This window comes from Rhyacophila brunnea, unplaced genomic scaffold, assembly GCF_057557595.1.
Source record: "Rhyacophila brunnea isolate RB1 unplaced genomic scaffold, BYU_Rbru_1.0 scaffold_1, whole genome shotgun sequence".
NCBI lineage: Eukaryota > Metazoa > Arthropoda > Insecta > Trichoptera > Rhyacophilidae > Rhyacophila > Rhyacophila brunnea.
The window spans coordinates 45,244,228-45,259,246 of NW_028232751.1; the positions used below are offsets into that span (position 1 = coordinate 45,244,228).

Here is a 15,019-nt window from a genome sequence, read left to right on the forward strand (position 1 = left end):
ATGAAAATAACTCCTGAAATAATTTACGAGATTCGGGGGACGTGAACTTAGGTGAAATACAAGAGGACATTCTAAATGAACTTATAGTATAGATTGTATTCCGTTATATGTCCTATTTTCTTTATTATAAAATATGTCATACAATAATATCTCTGTCTCCCTGTATGTTTATGGTTTCATGTTATTTTTTTAATATTTAATCAATTTAAAATTAAAGTATTATAAATTTTATGTAGGTAAGTACCAATTAAAATTGAAATCAATAAATAAAAAAATACATTATTTTTATTATAATGATGTACTGCACTGGTAAATTTGAACTACTTCTTATTGACGTCATCCACAATTGTTTGGGATCAAATACAGAACGTTACACAACCTTGGTAACAAAGACAGAACTGTATACTATGTGAGTATCAAATGTAGCACTCTTCACTTTTAAAACATCTATATTTAATTATTTACAACAATCAGAATTCTGACATACGTAAATTCTGTTGTGTATTTCTAATTTCTAAAAGTAGAAAAATATTTGATGCTTTTATAAAACTCAAAAATCCAACAAAGCGTTTTTCATAATTTTCTCGAAACGATGAATAGTGCACAGTTCTACATATGATTCTATACGACTCAATTACAATCAAATTTTCTAGTATAATAAATATTCTTACTTAAAAAAATATCTTATTATTTATTTTTCTATGAAATAGAATTTTTATAAAGAAATAAATCGCTCGATAATTCTGTACACTGTACAGAATACTCATAAGGAAATGAAGTATAATTTGAAAAAATATATTTCATAGTACTGAATTCTTATATTATCATAATGCAAAATTATATATTTTTTCACATACTACCAAAATAACAGTGGACATTCCTTGTTTGTTCAGTCATGTTCATAAAAATTACAATATTCATAATATTCATATGTTGATATCATATGAAATATAAAACAACCAAAAGAATTATAGAACTTTATAGAATGGGTCATAAAATCAATGGTTTAATATTTTAATGACCCTCTTTCGTGGTGAAAAATAGTTTAGCAGCAATAGCTATTAATGACTTGTGAGTTATAACACAAAGTATAATTGATTATTAATTTTAAAAAAAATCAACAACTTATTGTTAATTTAAGTATACCTAAAATCGTTAATTGTATTTTTGATTTATATATATCGTCGTTGCGCCTGCAAAATCCGCTAAACGTTTTTTTGCGAAAATCGGTATTTTACGCTATGTGATAGAATAAGACACGGCGGATGGGCCTGTAAAACCCGTTTTCTAATATCAAAGCTGGTTTAGAAAAATTCAAAAAAAGCTAGGTATGTATTTTCATTAAAAAAATGGCTTGCAAAATACTTTATGTAAAAGTCCGTACACATATCGCATTTTGAATTTAAGGAAAAAACTTACTATTGCGCCTGTTAATGACACATACCGTAGTTTGCACTGAGTCCTGCTTCAGAACGTGCATTTTATTGGTCGAAAAATAATATTTAAGCTCTAAAACAGCGTGAAATGACATTACACTACATAATTATTTACGTTTACTTAAAGAAGAGTGTTAATTTTAAAAGCCCGGTAAGTAATACAACTGTTTATTATAATATCCTAATGTAACCTCTTTTGCAAACTTACTTATGAATACATATTGTGCTATTATAGTATGTATATTATTCATAAATTAATAGGTACATAACATTCGCAGGCATATTATAAATAAGTTAAAGAGAAATTACAATCTTTAAAGTTATATATCTTTCATCTCAAATATTAAACTTCGATTTTCTCAAAACACAATAAACTGGACATACAATCTGTGCACTAAACAATCAATATGCATCGAGATTATCACTTCTTTTACGATAATCTCAAATACTGATTTTGTTGATTACTTAGGTAGGTACCCACATTCTTTTTTTTTTTTTAAGATATCAATAGTTATAAGAAGAAAGTTTAGTTTACCAGTAGGCATTATTACTGTTTTATGCATAATTATTGAGAGATTAATTGGTTTTGTTAAAATGTTAAGATGATTATTATTGTATTATTAAGTAGGTATCTGTTGCTTAAGAATAATATTTAGTTTGTAGTACTAGTTACTAAATTTTCTTGTTTCGATAAATAAAATGTCACGTATAATAAATTTGTTTAAAATGATTTATCCATCCTACTCTGAATATTTTTATTTCCCCTTCACTCGATATTTACTTATTTATATGTAAAATTTTGGCTGGGAACATAAAGATTTGTTCGAAATATATAATTGGCTTGAAGATGTTTTACGCATAAAGTTAATATCATTTAATTATGTAATTATCATTTCTAACCTGGTGCAAAATCTGCTATATCTAAAATACACGTTAATTAAAATCCGCTATGTGCTGCCTCTACCACAAAGCGGATTTAAAGACCCAAATAAAACCAGCTATGTGCCTTTTACCCACAAAAATAATTATTACGACTAAAGTGTGCAATATTGTATTATAAAATATCATTTATACTGAATCCGACGTAAAGATCTAATTTTCAGTTTATTTGCTTTGTAAAAAATGTGAGGCATAGCTGAGTAAATCAGTTTTTTCCTTCTCCTGAAAAGTTGTATTTTTTTACATAGCGGATTTTTGGAAGCTCAGCGACGATATATTATATATATTAATATTTTTTATTTAGTCTAGGTATAATTAAATTAAATTTTAAATATTATTGGTGTTTAATTTCATAAAATGCTTAAAAGTAGTCAAAATGAATTTATATTCTTTAAAATCACATGACTCGCCACTGGAAATTTAATACTGTGTTATTTTAGTGTGTGTTAAGTGAGTAATAAAAACCACTCTGTTCTTAAAGGTGAGATGCAAAATTCACTCTATTCGACAATGAGTTTCAAAAACCATTCTGCACAGTATTTAAACGAATATATTTTGTGCTACAAGTTATCTGCAGACAAATTAAAAAGTTATATCACATTTAGTAACACATTTGAACACAGTTACAAAAAAAATACATTTAATGCTTCACATTATGAATGCACAACTGTTTTTCGTGATTTACTCGAAACTTGAAAAGCTTCCGGAGTGGTTTTTGAACTAGATGATTCAAATATTCAAACGGTTTTATAGCATACCTACTACATTTTGTGGAGGACAAGAGATTATACACTTATGACATTGTCGTCGCTGATTGAAGTCGAGACGGTTGAATGTACTGTCCAAAATTGTTGACAAATACCTTCCTCAATAAGCACTACGGATGAATAAGTAGATTCTGTCATCTTTTGATGTACTGGGAATACTGCACTGATTAACAGTTGTAGAAAATGAAAGACATCCATACTTACAAGCAAAATAGAATTCCCCTGAATAATTGAAAGTAGACACTTGACTGGTTTTATTTTAAACATACATTTTATTCAGCTCATTTACTATTTGTATGGTTATTATTCATCAGTAATTAGTGCAATACAGTTACAGAACAGTTACAAGTCAGAGTGTAATTTGGCTGAAAGCAACCCAATGTGAAATATCTGAAACACCCAGTTGCACCTGAGCAGAACCAACGCAGCCTGTTTAAAGCTTAAATTCTGACAGAACTACTATACTGTACCAAGTCATGAGACCTTCCAGAAACTCTGACTACCTGTATTCCGAGCTTCGATGAATATTAGGTGAGCAATATGACTTCTTAAATAACGACAAGATAAGAGAGTGGACCGTGCGGTCTGTCACATGTAAGATGTAGACGCAACAATTGACCTGTTATTGAATTGCTATTAAAAACTAGAATTTACTGTTTCAGAGAACCTAAAATTGTGTAGAAATGATTGCAGTTTTTGACCGAAGTGAGTCAAAAATTGAAGTAATAAATACTTTATCATGCCATGTTCAATTCTAAGAGGATAATTATGGGCCTCCACAGGATGGTACTTCTTCGATATCATTACAGATATTTAATTTTATAATGGATACAGCGATATACTCCATTTACGGAAAACACATATGGAAAAGAAGTTACTAAAATAGTGTAAAACCTTGGATTTGTTATCCTCGTCGATGTCGTTAGTGAGATCCATGATGGTGAGATCGAGTTTGGCCTTCTCACGCAGCAGTCGCTGGTGCTCCGTGGAGACTAGGTCTTTCTGTTCGCGGGCAGCCAGCACCTCCTTGTAAACCTCCTTCGACTTGCGATGCGTATCCCAAATAATCTCTTGAGCATCGTGCACCTCCACCGCGCACTGCAGCTGCTTCTTGACACCGTCACTGGCCAGTTTCTCCAACTGCACCATGCCAAATTAAATTATTGCCATTGTCAATATAAAATCTAGTTAAAAATAATTACAAGATAAAAAGAACTTTTTATATACGTTTTTAAATTTTCTGTTGAATCATATAAACTTGACTTGAATAGCTTAAACATGTCATATTGACATTTCTGTCATTTTGATTTCCATAGTAACGCATGTATATATTAATAATTTAGTTGCTAGGACAATCCGTTTAGCAACCAATAATGGTGTCGAAATAACTTTTCATACAAAACAGAATTAACTGAAAATGAATTCGATTCTACTTAAAGATGGCTAAAAGTATTAAAAAAATGCATTGGCATCGTGTTCTGATATATTCTAAAAGTTTCAAATGTCTAGCTAGTCGGGAAGTTAGTTAAAAATCGATTGCAAAATTTGTACCGGACAAAAAACCACGGGACAAATAAGAATACGTACTTTGTTCATAAATAAATCAAAACCCATAAGATTTGATAATTTTAAAAATCAGTTATCACTCTTTACAAATCCTCTGTATAACATATTTATCAATATACGGCAGTGGCGAAGGCTCCATACTAAGCGATTATTTAAAGCTTACCTTCTATTTTCAAGTATTTAATTTATATAAATAAATATCTATATTGTAGGACATTGTAGGTTATAATAAAAATATTGATTGCCATCTATCGTCGTTATTTATAAGTATAGCTTTTAATTTAGTCATGTTTCGAATCAAAAATAAATGACGGAACGTCCAACGTGAGTGCTATTTTTAGAATTATTTTAACGATAATCCAAGCCGAATTTTCTACCGCAATTCAGTTGCCAACTTCATGCATGTCTGCGTTTTTGTTCTAGACTCGGAAGCGTTAAGCGACAAGCTTATTCGAAATGTTGATTTGTTTATTGTCTTTGCTTATCTTTAAAAGCAAATAATAAATAATAAGGATGATTAAAAAAAATAATAACTATTGTGTTCGATCACATATAATTTATAAATTGTTATTAAAAATAAATATTGTATTAATTCGCTATTATTATTTAGGTTACTTCAGTCATAGACAAACATAACATGCTATTCACAGTTTATGTCATTTTGACATTTCAAAGCGGTGGTAAAGGTTTATTTTATAATACAAAATTCATTGTGTTACTGTGAATGTGGATAAATTATCTCATATTGTACCGAAATCATTCGCCAGTGCTTTAAATATATAAGTATTTATTAAATTGTGTAGTGTGCCGGTAGAAAATGTGCGAACGATTGCATTTAAAAATTATCAAAGCTTGACCTTCCAAGGGTTCATTTAGATTTGAATACAGCAAAAAAACTTATATTAGACATTTTCACAACAATTTATAAATGATAAATATTTGTTTTTAACTGGCAGTTATACATTAAACAAACTTTTTTGTTGGCGATGCGTATTGTTTGGTAAAGAAAGTATGCGTGGAATTCTACTGCCATAAGTGATTTAAATAATTTGACAAATTCAGCGGTGAAACCTATGACCAGTGTGTCGTTGTCATTAGTGTGCACCTATTCATCAGTAGTAATATCGTAAGTATTATCTTCTTATTTTCCGTAAGTTACCTGACAAGTGTGCTCTTTTTCTCTGATCTCCACAGCTTACCTCTTTCCAAAAGTCACCCTTCGCCACTGATATACGGTTACATTTGTGCACTATCTGGCATGCCACCAATATTTTGTGGTTGACATTTTCTTACCGAAATGTGCAGATGTAACATGTCTAACAATTCTTTTGACACACGAGACACAATCCTAACTGACATCCTATGACATACCTCTTCCAGCTTTATTTTCTTCTCCTTGTGTTCAGTTTCGTGGATGATGACCTCCAAGAAGTGCTTTGACCTGTCCGCTCTTTGATATTCTTTCAAATCTTCTTTCTCTTTTTCCAATGTCTTCAGACGCTCCTCAATTGTGCGAAGGAATTCATTTATTTGAATAACCTGAAATCGTTCCATAGACATAATTCAGTTTTATGAAGACTCGGTACTCAGACGAATATAATATATCAAAGATTTGAAGATGTAAGTAGGTACCTGGTAAAACTTTTTTTTGTGACATGATGCTTGTTTGTACGGGTTTAGTGCTAAGTAATAACTATTTGAACTATGGGCTCGGTAGGTACTAGACATTAGAACTCGGTGCTCGCACCGATACCGACACGTGATAGCAGGCCGAATACTAATGCTTATTACTGATTCGGCCTGTTTATAAAGTCTTTTGTTTCAAAACTATTGTAATAGACCAGTGCTCCGCAACTTTTTCTCACCCATGGCACACCAAAGGTCTATCCAGAATTCCGCGGCACACCAAACGTTTAACAATTTATACATCAAATCATGGACCCCACATCCTGAAGCGGGCACCCCTACCTATCGCTAAGGTTAAAAACACTGTGATACTCTAAGTCGGCTAGGAGATCCGAATTCGCCTCATGCTCCGCATGTTGAAATCGTCGATGTGATGTCATCGTTAATCCACATAACAAACATTGTCAAATGGAGCTTCGCAAATTGGTCGAGTGCGACACAGCAACAAATGCAACATGTTGAGGATCGACTCTTCTAGCATGTTGATGGTCGCGCGCGCTGAGATTGCGCAAAGCGCTAGTTGCGGACATTTGTTGTACTAGCTAAACATCAGTGGTCTTTCCACACACAACACATCAAATAAAGAAAAATGGCAGACAAACGCTGCAACATTACGACTGAATCCAATATATTCGCCTTCTACTTAAATTTTTGAGGTACCAACGTATAATAATCTCTGCTTCAGCGATCAATTACATTTTGCATAATGCGTCTGTCTGGGAGTATATTATTATTTTGACGTTTCGAGACGCGAGTGTCGCAAATAGATGTGCGCGTCTTCGTGTCGAACGAGGCGAGTTTTGATATGAGAGCCGCCTAAAGCCGTTTTTAAAATGGTGTTTGAGGTAAAATTGTATTTATTAATACATACATCCCACAATCGCATATTTAAAAATATTAGTCGACTTTTTTTACTATTGGAGCAAATTTGTAATTTGTGAAGAATTAAATGTACATATTTCCATGTATTTGTATTATCAATATAAATGTGATACCTAAGCTTGTTTCAATGAACGTAAAAGTTTTATGTATTTTGGCTTGATATTTGAAAGATAAACCCGAAGTTCTTGGCCAAGACCCTTCAAGCATCGAACACAAGCACTGCATCAGTAGTAACAGTGAAAACACAGCTTATTACCTTTTCATCAGATTCACGGAGAATTAGAAGTGACTTTTCTCTTCTTTCATCGTACACTCTGGTTCCGGCCATTTCTCTCAGCAGTTTCAGTCGCTGCGAATCAGGGGCTGTAGCCATTTGATTGATCTAAAATACAAACATCAAAATATTTAACAAGAGATGAGTAATCAATATTTCGCACCCAAGCTTCATCCATCCCAGGAACGACTAACTTCTGTATTACAATACTAATGTATTTACAATTATTACAGGAGAACTTCGATATAACAAATTAATGGGTGTGAGGGGGTGTCCGTTAAAGCCGAAACTCCGTTATATAAAAACACAAACAAAATATTGTTTATTCATCTTCAGATGATATATCCAGACGCATCCGTTGTGGAGTGACGTTAATGTTAGATGTTAGTGCACTTGCTTTCGGTAATCCTACTTTGAAAAAAATAATCAAGTATTGTTTGCTGTTTTTTTATAATCAATTCTCTAAAATTACGAAAATATATGTACATAGTTGAATTTCGTCATCTGACAAATAGTTAACAAATGTTATTAGATCGACAAAGCATCATTTTTGGGCATGCTGTTTCATCTTCCTCGCCATTTTCACTTCCATCCTCATTTTCCAAGATCACAACTTCATCTGTTATTAAACTTTCAGTCATGCTGTGGTATCTATCATCTACTTCTAACCATTGTAAACTTATTGAATGGAGTAATAAATGCATCCATTCACTTCGAGTAAACATATTATATATACAAGGGGGGCTGACAGGGTTCTAGCCTGAGAGTCCGAGCTTATGGGGGGCCCGGCGTGGCGGGTGAACCAGATAAGCGAGATAAACATACATAACAATTTTTTGATGATTTTATGATTCTCATGCGCAGAACATTTTTTACAAGCGGAGACACTTAGATTTAAGCATCAACAGGATGTTTAAACAAATTTCTCATTTGACCAGATATTTTGTCCGTTATATCCAAAGTCTACTATATCCAAAGTCCGTTATATCAAGCTTTCACTGTATTTATTTTAATATTTTAACAATACTTAATATAATAAAAAATATAATTCGGTGTGATATTTTAAGACACCGATTTCCAAACTGGAAGGCGCGCCTCCCTGGGAAGGGGCGGAGTGTTCCAAAGGGAGGAGCGAAAAGTTTAACACAAATGTAGCCACAGGTATGAAGTTTGCAAATGCATAGTTTATAAAACGGCCGCTAGTTACGAACTACATAAAAAACAGTCCTATAAAAGGTTGTTTGCAAACCTGTCTGATCATAATATGTTATATATATTATGGAGACTAATTTTATAATACCTCACTTCTATACTATTGTGAAGCGCGCTGGCTATCTCGTGAAAAAATTAAATAAAAGGGTATAATCATAATATTGAAATATGAGGCAAATTTGTTTAGGAACGATAACTTTATTGTTAAACTTGTCTATTTGGTTGAAATTAAAAAAAAAATTGGAGCTTTGGAAATCAAAATTACAAAAAAATTAAGTCCGTCATGTTTCGACTTTTAAATGATTTCTGCGCCAGATATATTGAAGCACACAAAAATCTATTAACTGAGCAGTTTGCTATAGTTTGCTAATGCACTTTTCAAATTATTTATTTATTTTATAAGATATCGATATTACAAAGTTCGCGTCGATATAGAATCCATGACCTCCACAAGGGGGGAGGGGTTGACAGTGCTCGGGCCCGGGGGCCCGGCGTGGCGGGTCGACCAGCTAAGTGAGATTAACACACATCACAAATTTACTCTAATAGTAATATTTTAAATATGTGGTTGTGCGTTTCAATTTGATGTAATACCTATATGATAATTATTGAGCCCATATACAGAAAACGAGCATTATCCTGAAAACGGCGTTCAGAGATAATTATTGGCAGTTAAACATTTTAGTTACGGATTAACAGCGTGCGACGCGTGGTCAGTTTGAACCGTCTACTCCAAGTAATATTGGTGAGTGCTTGCATAGGTGTATGCCTTGTAATTTAAACCGATTTACCAAAAAAACAGCGTTATCACGCTTCACGATCATTTTCCGCATAATGGCTCATTTGATATACTTAAAAATGATAAATCCCGTGTATAATTTAGGAAACACTACTTAAGAGCAGCACACTGCCCTTAACCTTAGCGATAGGTAGGTGGACCCGCTTCAGGATGTGGGGCCCATGATAGAATCCATTTTTTGTCAATGAACGGTGATGAATTTGGATTGACTACTATTGAAAAGCAAAAACTGATAGAATTATCATGCGATAATTCATTGAAACAAAAATCCTAGTTCAATTTTGGTTGAATCAAAGTAAAGAATAATATATAATACTTTGTCTAGAAAAGCAATGCAAGTTGTAAGTAAAGTACTGCTACCATTCGTAACATCAAATTTATGTGAAACAAGATTTTCTACATTAGCTGAAATGAAATCCAAATATCGATCCCATTCAGTAGAAAAAGACAACTTGATGCTAATAAACAAGCACATCCATCGCATGAAAAACAAATTAATTTAAAAATTAATATAATATAAGTAGGTTGTAAAACCTTATTTATTTTTAATTATTTTTATTTCGTTTCTGTATTGGTACACTTTTGACCATTTAAAAAGGTGTCTGCGCCAAGATTAGATTTTTTTAAAAGGGAGGCGTAGTAACATAAAGTTTGGAAACCACTGTTTTAAGACAATACCTGTATAATTGGGAGAGGGTAAATTAAGTATGCTAGGGTTATTTTTAATTGCATATGAGACATACCTGTGCATTGTTTACAATGTAATACGGGTTGGAGTTTGACAATCCTGCACTTTCAAGTAAATTTATCACGTTTGACCGAGGGATTTTTTTCATGTTGAGAAAAAACTGATCGTCTTTAGGTCCGATCACCCGCCGCAAATAAATTTCATCCCTGTCAATCTGCAATGGAATAGGAATACTTACATTATTTACACGCAAATTATATTTGACTTTCCATCTAATTATTTATGACAGCTAATTGGATTTTTACAGGATCACATTATGTATAAATGTAGCACATAATAAGGTTAAATAGTCTGGGAAGGGTGCAGGAAATGAGCGAGCGTCACAACACTACAATGGTACAATCTAAACACTGTCTGCAAAAAACCACCATGGACAGAAAACACACTAGTCCACTCTAGTCTTATCTACTTTGTGTGTTTAATATAAGTGAATAAACAATCAAAATTAATTCAAATCAGAAAAAAGAATGTGATTTTAGCCGCCATCTTAGTATTTGGAAAATGATAATTTTAACTAGGAATTAATATTTAGCAGCATAAAGTGCGTGTCTCAACTGAAAACTAATCAAATATGATGGTAATTAAAGAGAATTGAATTTTTCTCTGAATTCTCCATTCTCCGATTTGGAATTTAGGGGTTCCTGGGTAAAGCCCGCACCACACTCGATCTTTATCGAGCGAATCACGAAGCCCTACATAGTGTCAAGTATCAGTAGTGTTTTACGCCTGGTAATTCTCAAGAGCGGATACCCGAGACTGAGGTCGCCACACCCTCGAGTGAGCTTTGACCGTGTTTACCGATTGACTGATATGAGAGAGAAAAGCATCGAGAATTAACATGAAACAAATGAATTTAACGGTATATAATGTGGCTTACATCATGTTGTGACAAACTCAATATCTTAAAAATGACCCTCAGGTTACGCCTTTCATCATGCATAAGTTCATGCTTTTATTTAAAAGTGCACAATTCTTTAATTATGCCGCTTGACTGTATGTTGTAAGAATACATATTGTAAGTAAATTCTATTACTGTGCAGTCGGTTAAAATAGTTTCTGTCTTACCGGAATTCTGTGATCTGAATTGTCGAAGATAATTTCAACATATGCCGTGTTGACTCGAGGGTCGGTTCCTTTATGAAACAGTTCCAACCTTACTTCGGGAGGCAAGTAGGACCATTCTTCACTGAGCACAAATTCAATAGCTGAAAATATAATTTGATGATTAAACATATAGCGGAGGAGTCAACGATAACATAGATAATGCTCGGAAAGAGTTGAAGCTTTCAAAATTTGGACAGACGCTTGTTCCGTATCATTTGGAAACACAAAGTTACAAATGACGAGAGTGAAAAAAACCAAATAAATCATCAAGGAAGTTAAAACTAGAGGAATCCCGGCATACATTGACTTATGTATCGACTCGTTCGAGGGAACTCTTCCTGAAAGGGAGGTCTCGGCAGAAAAAAAACGCCCTGACAAGAATTTCAGAAGCTGATTTGAGCTCAGAACTCCGTCCTATTCAAACAGACCGAACAAAGATGGCCATAATCATCGCCAATATCCGATAACGTATATGACAGCAAAAAATTGTAAAAAGGCATTATTCCCATTGTTTTTGTACTAGGTATCCAACTTTACATTTTTTTCATAACTTCCAAATACCCCTATTAAGTTTAAATAATTTTAGTTAAGTATACAAGTTCCAAATTCAAAATAATTTAAATAAAAAACGAACTCTATACAAAATATAATTTTCAATTTTTTTGAACAGTGAACACGATCTAGGTATTATCGCAGCCGAAAACGCACTTCTTAACACACATTATTTTATTTATTATACAGTTTCAAGATTGCACGCATGGATTAAAAGAGTTCAAAAGCTCTTGAATTTGCAGCATTGACATTTATAAATTTTCACATCTCATTTACGCTCCCTCCGCCACTTTTTCGTGTGGATATTTAGTTAATAAAACGATGGTTTAATGAATTTTTAGGCATAGGAACTACTAAATTGTGTAAATATTTAATGTAAATGTTGTCTAATGAATTAAAATATGACCTGATTCTGCAGAAGTAATGATTTCAAAATTAAGTAACTCATTTCCGCATTCGACTGACAAGACTCCATATTGTTTAAATAAGAGAGACTTTGTAGAAAGGTTTTGTGGTTATGATAAACGATGAAAATAATATCATACCATAGAAGAAGTTGCTCTTTCCTGAACCATTTTGGCCGACGACGAAATTTATTCCATTGTCAAACGCATCAAAAGTTTGAAGGCAGTAACTTTTAAAGCCGCTGATTACGACCTGCAAATGAAAAGTTTAAATAAATTATACAAAGTTTCAGATAAACACTCTATTTATCAACATTTTCCTATATTACCTGTTTTATATGCATGGTTCCTGACGATGCAAACGTTTGCGAAAAGTTTGGTGCGTCAACAAATTAATAAACATCCGCGAAACAGTACTGCTGTGCTCGACGGCGGTAAAGTTAATAAACTGCAAAGCAAAAACCATAGACTAATATGCTGTATGCAGATGGTTTCCAGTGTGTACTTATTTGAAAAATACCATCAAATTTAGAAAATTGGAAGAAAATAAAATAATCATACTAAACGAAAATCAATTAACACACGTACTGTCAAATAATATATTTAAAAACTATTTTATTTATTATACACACTATAAATTGGAAAGTTACACATTCAAACTTATAATAATTATAAAATTATTTTAATAAGTATTAAATATAATGAAATATCATAATTATTAGGAAATAAAATCGTAAGCTCCATGTAGAGAACAAAATAAATAATATTAATTAGGAACCTATGAATAATATGATGGTAGGTAACCCTATTAATAAAATTATATATAAATTATTACTATTAATTATATATAATTGATTAATTAAGTTTGCGCCAATCGAAAAAGTTCGCTTTCGCTACAAATCGCGGTACATATTATATATCTACAATCTTATTTTGCTAATATTTTTGATTTTAGAGTTTATTCGCATTTACACATTGTTATTTTGTACAATATGATGGACTAAAGCCGGCACTCCATTGGCACCCAATTCGATTTACAGTCTTCGGCCTTTTTTTTCGTCGGAGCACCCCAGATCTGCGGAAATCTGCAAACTAGGCTTATTGAATTTCAAACATGTTTGATATTTTACTCTCCGAGTTGCCAAACTTTGTTCATCGATCACCATGCGTAGGTATTCGTACGCTAACATCCGGACCGAAAAATTTGTAATTGTTTAAAACATTTTCATTGTCTATTTTTGTTAATTTACACATTAGACAATGAGAGATTTATCAATTATTTTTTTATTTGTATTTATGAAATTCATAAAAGAAAACTTAAAACTTGTGTTGTTTTCACTGCTATATTATTTTATGCACGTCTACATATAAATAACAAAAAAATATAAGATTATTATATAAGAAAAACGTAAAAAAATCCCTTGATGTTGGTTTAAAATAAAATTTGTTGAATTCTTCGGTAATCATTTTTGGTCGGAAGAGGTACCTTAATAAAGAAGGGGCCTCGGAGTTTCTCAAATTCTCCGTTATTTTTTCCGAGAAACATTTTCAACAGATGACAACGCCTACTATATTTTTTCCCTAAATACTATAATTTTGGAGGCTCTGTATTATAATTTCATTTTGAAAAGATGGCAGCACTGCCATAGACTAATATACTTACTATAGCCAATAGGAACTCGGCTTTCGGGTCACATGGGCTGTGGGCAATGGCGTCTTTAGTGTATGTTATCCAGTGTTGCCAACCGTACTATAATTATAGTATTTGTACTATAATTTTCGTCTACGTACTATGTACGATATAAAACAGGTATAGTACGCCCAAAATACTATAATTTTGAGAAATCGGAAAAAAGTTCCCAATAGAAGAAAAACAACGCAAAGTAATCCGTGAGAAGCCAAAAAAAAATCCCCATGTCTAAAAAAAGGTGACGTTAATTACTTAAAACAGCGATTTCCAAACTGGGAGGCGCGGAGTATTGCAAAGGGAGGCGCGAAAAGCTTAACACAATTAATGTAGCCACAGGTTTGCAGTTTGCAAATGCATAGTTTATAGTAAAACGGCCGCTAGTTATAAACTACACAAAAAACAGTCCCATGAAAGGTTGTTTGCAAACCTTTCTGCAAATATGGAGACTAATTTTATAATCCCTCACTTCTATACTATTGTCAAGCGCAATGGCTAGGTATCTCGTAAAAAAAATGAAATAAAAGGGTCAAATAAATCATAATGTTGAAATTTGAGGCAAATTTGTTTAGGAACGATAATTTTGTTGCTAAACTTGTCTATTTGGTTGAAATTTAAAAAAATTCAGTGAATAGATCAATCCAAGGACCACTAATGCATTCACTGATTTAAAACGACAAAGTGAAGGCATTCATAAAAAATTGGAGCTTAGGAAATCAAAATGACAAAAAAAAGCTCTCCATGTCTCCACTTTTAAATATTTCTACGCCAGATATATTGAAGCAAACAAAAATCTATTTACTGAGTGCTTGGTTAATTTGCTAATGTACTTTTCACATTATTTTGTTAATAGTAAAAAAAAGTCGCCTGCGGAACTGCTTTATTTCGGAGCTATTAAATATGTGGTTGAAAAATCCTGACCCGGTGGGTCCGCTTCAGGATGTGGGGTCCACGATAGAATCC

At 32.7% G+C, this 15,019-nt stretch overlaps 1 protein-coding gene across 2 annotated transcripts in view; it reads right to left on the reverse strand.

The window, feature by feature from the left end:
- The window catches only part of LOC147079841 (structural maintenance of chromosomes protein 3-like), a 29,842-nt gene extending 17,023 nt beyond the window's left edge, over positions 1-12,819 (reverse strand). The window contains exons 1-7 of one of the 2 annotated variants that reach the window (XM_085944904.1): positions 12,699-12,819; positions 12,511-12,622; positions 11,375-11,514; positions 10,305-10,463; positions 7,533-7,658; positions 6,080-6,247; positions 4,037-4,282 (exon numbers count right to left, since the gene is read on the reverse strand). In XM_085944904.1, the coding sequence (XP_085801030.1) occupies positions 4,037-4,282; positions 6,080-6,247; positions 7,533-7,658; positions 10,305-10,463; positions 11,375-11,514; positions 12,511-12,622; positions 12,699-12,713 (966 nt within the window). In that variant the 5' untranslated portion in view covers positions 12,714-12,819. The remainder of the gene's footprint in view (positions 1-4,036; positions 4,283-6,079; positions 6,248-7,532; positions 7,659-10,304; positions 10,464-11,374; positions 11,515-12,510; positions 12,623-12,698) is intronic. The other variant, XM_085944896.1, reaches the window with a different exon arrangement.
- Between the last annotated feature and the right edge of the window lie 2,200 nt (positions 12,820-15,019).